Source organism: Phytophthora ramorum (genome assembly GCF_020800215.1).
Source record: "Phytophthora ramorum isolate Pr-102 chromosome Unknown Phyram_PR-102_s0008, whole genome shotgun sequence".
NCBI classification, from domain to species: Eukaryota; Oomycota; class Peronosporomycetes; order Peronosporales; family Peronosporaceae; genus Phytophthora; species Phytophthora ramorum.
Genome location: NW_027150654.1, coordinates 1,207,987 through 1,213,890, shown reverse-complemented (window position 1 = coordinate 1,213,890; position 5,904 = coordinate 1,207,987). Strand labels below are relative to the sequence as shown.

Here is a 5,904-nt window from a genome sequence, read left to right as displayed (position 1 = left end):
GCAAGGGCGCATTTCTCGCCCTTTAACGCTGTTTCCAAAACACGGTGACAAATGGACTTCTAAAAGGGCGATTTTTGCGCCCTTTTAGCCTGATCCCGCTCTCGACCTACCGTGCAATATTACTACCAATCACAGCATTTTTTAAGAGGGATGGGGGTATTTTTCAAATGATCGCGTCTCCGAGGTGTATTTTATTGCTTCAGCCGCCGTAATCAGCCGAAGCCGCATCGCCGCGTCATCGACCAAGCGCTGCAAAAACAATGAGCACCAGTATCACCGTGCAGTCAGTCATATCGCCATACATAAGGTAAGTCAAATGCACTACATGCTGACGTCATTTCACATACAAAAATTAGCAGAAATGTGCACAAGTTTCACTGACAAAGAAGACAAGCTACTGGTCTAGATCATACTTCAGTTCGAGAGGGAAGGCCTTCGCATCACCTGGGCATATGTGGCCCGTCGGATGAAAACCAAGCGCTCTGCGAACGAGCTCCGTCTTCGGCTGGCCAGTCTCAAGAGGACGTACGGGAAGACCATAAGCAGCTTTCCGCGGTGCTTTTTCAGTGGTCTGCCTTCCAGGGGAGTTCTAGTCGCGCGAGCGCGGCCGCCGCCATCTCTCCCCATTTCCCGGCGACTAATAGCGCCGACGCACGCACCACCTCCCCGTCTCGGCCGCACGCCCTCCACCACAACCTCGGCTAGTCTTTCCAACGGATCAGGCGGTGGTGTCGCCATTGGCACCGACACCGGGTCCTCCTTCAAGTTCGCGAGCAACAGCCCCGACCAGCCCGCGAGCAGCACCGACACCGAGGCCATGCGCACCAAGTCTGTCCGTGACGCCGCCGTCACCAGCTGCCTCGCAGCTGAGTCTGGTGTCCGTGCCGCCATGGACGTCGAGGCCAAGGCTTCAGACCGCGCTGCCACCAAGTCTGTGCGCGGCTCCGTTATCATGCCCCGCCTCTCCGCCGAGGCTGGTGACCGTGTCGGGATCGCCGCCGTAGCTACGTCTGCGGTCAACACCACGTCCGAGCCGGCGAACCACACCATATTCAAGTCTGTGGGCAGTACCGCCTTCGCGGGCTGCGTCGCCGCTGAGTCACGTGAAACTATAATCAACCCAGGGCAAGCAGCGGAAGCTGTGAATCTCATATTTGTAGGAATCAGTGCGCACGATGTCCGCCAGCAAGCCGGCCGTACTTATGGCGATGCTGGTGAGGTGTTACCGTCGGGTGTCTCAAAGATACTTGAAGCTGTTGGACCCCTCGGAGAAGCCGACGTTTTCCTCGACGTTGGTGCTGGTGTGGGCAACATTGTCGCTCAAGTTGCACTTGCGACGAGCGTTAGAACGTGCATTGGCGTCGAGCCTCGAAAGGATCTAGTTGCACTTGGCCAAAGCTGTGTACAACAACATCTCGAGCGCCAACCACTGCTTCGTAAGGTGATACTGAAGCAGACAGACGTTCGGGATGTTTCGCTGTCAAGACACCCTCCCATTTGTGAAGCAACCATCGTGTTTGCGAACATATTTCTGTTTGAAGAAGATGCGAAGTTGGTCGTTTTGCGAGAGCTCAGCGCAATCCTAATGGCACGTATCACTGTATCAACATCGCAGTTTTACCCAAGACATCGCTCCACGTGGACCGAGCCGTATTGCGAGTACTGGAGTTTGGTGAGGGATATCGATGTACATTGTAGCTGGAAGACGACGCCTCAGCCTGTTTACATATACTCTAGGAAATATTAGCCCTACACTGCTCGTCTATACTTATTCAAACCACCGCTGCCACGTGTACGAACAACTTCATCACGTGCTTACGCGACATCACCACTACAACCACGCGCAGCACCTGTGTCTATAGATGTATCGCCACCGCGTTTGTTGTCTGTGCCGCCGAAACCCAGTGCTACAGCAGCATCGCCTCCAACTCCGAGAGCAGCGCCACCTCCAAGTCTGCGACCAACAGCACCGCCATCAAGGCCATGCGCAGAGCCACCGCCAAATCCATCGTCAGCACCGCCGTCTGTAGCTGTCGCACCGCCAGGTCTGGTGTCTGTGCCGCCGAAAGCCAGTCGTCGAGCAGCGCCACCTCCGAGTACGTGATGAACAGCACCGCCTCCAAGCACGCGAGCAGTGCCGCCATCAAGGCCATGCACAGAGCCACCGTACGCGACCAAGCAGGGAGCGGAACCGCTACCAAGTCCAAACGCCTCAAGGCCAACCGGGCCACCACCCCCGACGAACCGATCTGTATCGCTGGTGTGACCGAGAGCGGCACCACCACCCAGTCTACGTGTGATAGGAGCATCAATGGCTCCGCCACCGCTTTGGCAAGCAGCAGTAGGCCGCTGTGTGACGTCAAATTTAGGTTCATGTGCCTCCTTCAGCTTCGCAAGATTGGAGTGTCGTCGCACGTTTCCTTTGTCGGTAAACAGCCCGTTGGGGTAGTAGAACTGGTGGAATTTATCCCAGCAAGTGGAAGTCGTGGCCGGACTCATCCACGGCTTGGCAGGATGGTCGTGCACAACGCGGCACAAGCACACGCCATGTGCGAGGCAATAGTTTGTGACTTCAGTCGGATATCTCCCCTCCCGTCTGCAAACAATACAGCGCCGCCGCTTCATGCTCTTCTCTGCATGAATTTGCCTAGACGACAATGATGTGCACGCAACCATCGCAACCCCAGCAGCTTTATCAGCAGGTCGCTGCGAAAAAAGTGTACCCACCTGCTCCTCTTCGGCTTCGCCAAGTATTTCTCCACTGTAAAGTATGCGGCCGTCATTGGGTGCATTCCTCCATTGACCATTCAGAAGTTCACCAACCAGCTCCATCACAAAACCGCGATGTGGATCACGAGTCGTCGGCTCTGAGGTTACCAGCCGTCGCGTAAGATACGCGTTGGAACTCGCCACGTCAATCAGCGCAAGGGCCATCTTCTTGTGCCAGCGTTTGAAGGAATGACCGTCCGCAGTAGAGAATCTTCCTCTTATCTGGTCCAGCCTATCGACACCTTGCATAATGGCGTTGTACTGAGCGACGCATTCTGGAGCAGGAAACGACTGGCTTTCGTTGCCAACCATGCGGACGACAGTGGTAGCATTTGTAGAGTCAGCATTTGAAACCAAGTTGACGACATTTCCGTCACACCACGACGCTGCCAGCATACTGTGGTCGTGCGAGGCAGACTTGCGATAGTCTCCACGGGTGCAGTCATCCTTGTGCAGTATAGTGTGAGCTGGATAGTGCTTGCTATTTGCTCGGATGGTGCCTCGACCATAAAGCCCCTTCAGCCGAAGCTCCTGGAGCAGTTGAACGGAGGGGTAATAGTTGTCCATGTTGACGACGCGGTTCGTTCCAAACAGTGGCCTCATCACCTCTAGCACATGCTGTCGGATTTTCGATACTTTCTCCAGCTCCTCGCTCAAGTTTTGGGCATCAGCTCGATAGCCTACACCACTCAGTCTGTCCAAAACGTCACTCCGGTTGCAATGAAGCTTGTAATTCAACGCGATCCACGTCGAAGAGCAGCACACCATGTACAGCCTGAAATAATATTTTCCCGTCCGCTTCATGGGATTATACACGATCATGTGGCGGCCTTGACGCGAGCGGCACGCGACACTTGCTTCGTCGAGAGCAACATCTCGTCCAACGTGAATATACTGACCGCCAGTAATCTTCAGCAAGTTTAGTAGTGGCCGGATGCGAGCTGCGGCATCTTTCTCTAGCGTGTTTGGAGTAGCATAAAAGCTCAGGCACCGACGGAGCAGCTTGAACCGATGCAGGGACATGATAGCGTCGAGCGATGTGGAAACGCCACCAAAAATAAGATCTTCGGCTTGAACACCCCAGTAATTTGCGTACTCGCCCTTGTCGTTCATTGCCATGAAAAACAAAATGCCCAGAAACACCATCAGCTCGTCGAGAGTGAACGGATTTATCATCAGGATGTTGTTCGTCACAGCGTACTTGTTCGTCTCATGCAAAACTTGGCGCCAAAAGTAGAGGGGGATGTAGGCGAAGAAACTTGAGCTGGCAGAATGCTCGAACAAGTGCATGAACTCAGGACGCAAGTAAGTATTCGTCGATCCGTCGCTGTGCTGATACAGGTACGAAGGCACTGCAACTTCACCCGACGGAACGAATCGCATGCTTCGAACGGCTTCAACTTCTGCGAGGCAGGTTGGAAGCAATTCCGTAGGCTCGAATGCCTCGAACACCTCTTCTTCTTCGCAATCCGAGTCGTCCTCCTCGAAGTTGATGTCCTCCGTCGGATCAGGCCGAACCAGTATCCGCCAATCCGGGTTCTTCACTCGTGTTAACGCAACGTAGTTCTTGATCCCAAGCTGCACAATGCCAACACTGATGTGCTCTACTGAGCTCTGGAATTGGCTGTCCAGCCAACGAATCTGAAAAAGAGAAGCGTGTTTTCCCTTCTTGACTTGGCGGTAGACTCGGCCAATAATGTAGGCAGTACCGATATGCCGATAGACCTTCGCTTTCATCCATCGTTCCTTGTCCGGCGAGAACGCGACCAGCTTGCTCACGTACACGTCCTCGAGCATGATGGGTGGTGTTCGTGTTGGCGTCGTTGTAGGACCCGTTACCCCACTGGCTGTTGCTCGCCCAGACTGTGGTGATTCGGGGATCGCGACTCCACCAGCTGGAACTCGGTCGCCGTGGCTAGCAGCAGCGCTCACAACGACTGCGCCAGCCGTGTCACCATTATCACCGCCACGCGCACCAGCTCCTGCAAAACCAGCAACACACCATTAGCTTATCTATTCCAGCTTGTACTCTGAGATCGAGCACCGCATTTCTAGTACCTGTGGCTCGAGCTGCACTCTGAGCAGTCCGTCAACCGCGTCCCCCACGCCCACCACGTCCTCCACGCGCACCACGTCCACCACGCTCGCTCTCAATAGGCACAGCGACACCTGCCTGGTCGGCAGCATCTTCAGCGTCTACCATGACATCGTCGATCATGTCAACGATGCTGCCGTCAACTCCTGTATCAACACCAAACCCATAGTTAGCCACGGCACGCGCTCATTCCTCACGCTGCCTTTCGTCGCAAGTCGCACCTTCTGGGCTGGCGGCGCTTGCAGCCGGACGAACCGTACCTTCTCGTCGTCTACCTACGTGCACTAGAGGCACGGTCACTACGGCTTGGTCGTGAGCAACCCCCGCCGCTGTACTGACGCTTTCCATGACTTCATCGAAGCTGACGTCATTCTCTGCGTTACCAATGCACGAACACCCACCCACCGTTAGCCAAACCACCAACAAACACAACGTTAGTCGCGCCACTCGCTGTTGTAGCCCAACTTCCCAAGACGCAACCGCACCTGCAGCGCTTGAGGCTTCCTGATCGGCGTCGCCATGCCTAGATCCTTACCGGCGACGTTTGGCAATGGATGCCTGTCCAGCAGCTCTGCCAGCGACGTCGCCACTATCTTCTCCATGTTGAGCTCCAACGCCTACGCCACCAACAAGTACAACGTTAGCCATACAGCTACCTAGCCACTTACCATACCGCTGCATGCACAGACATAACGTCTTGCCTGCGTCTTGAACGGCTGCAGCTGCTGTGGCGTCACGGTTTCGCACCAACTCGACATACCTCAGCACGGCCAGCTCGCCGAGAAGGAAATCAGCACCCTCTACACCATCGTGCCTCCCCCCCCAGGCCGAATGTACTTGTAACGCGAGTCAAGACCCTTGCTGGACGGTTTCTTGGATGTCCATCCTGCTTTCTTCAGCGCGGCCCACGCGCCCTTGAACACTGCAACACCTCCGAGACTGCTGGCGGACTCCGCCGGTGTTGTATCGACACCAGATCCCGCGCGGCGGCGCTTGCTGGCGCCTACAGGACCGGTACGCTTGCGCTTCTGCCCGGGCAG

The 5,904-nt window shown here is 55.5% G+C and overlaps 3 protein-coding genes across 3 annotated transcripts; all 3 read right to left on the bottom strand.

Annotated features, from left to right (window-relative positions):
* Positions 1-235: 235 nt before the first annotated feature.
* KRP23_9416 (uncharacterized protein) lies at positions 236-1,050 on the bottom strand (the record flags this gene model as incomplete). Its single annotated transcript, XM_067894968.1, has 2 exons — positions 236-249; positions 660-1,050. 2 exons carry the CDS (start codon positions 1,048-1,050, stop codon positions 236-238), a joined length of 405 nt encoding a protein of 134 aa, XP_067742594.1.
* Positions 1,051-1,907: 857 nt separating this feature from the next.
* KRP23_9415 (uncharacterized protein) lies at positions 1,908-2,309 on the bottom strand (the record flags this gene model as incomplete). The annotated part of the gene is made up of 1 exon (XM_067894967.1): positions 1,908-2,309. One exon carries the CDS (start codon positions 2,307-2,309, stop codon positions 1,908-1,910), a length of 402 nt encoding a protein of 133 aa, XP_067742593.1.
* A 2,388-nt stretch (positions 2,310-4,697) lies between these two features.
* On the bottom strand, positions 4,698-5,466 carry KRP23_9414 (uncharacterized protein; the record flags this gene model as incomplete). The annotated part of the gene is made up of 4 exons (XM_067894966.1): positions 4,698-4,751; positions 4,931-5,010; positions 5,086-5,238; positions 5,400-5,466. The coding sequence occupies 4 exons, from the start codon at positions 5,464-5,466 to the stop codon at positions 4,698-4,700; spliced, it is 354 nt and encodes a 117-aa protein (XP_067742592.1).
* Positions 5,467-5,904: the final 438 nt, after the last annotated feature.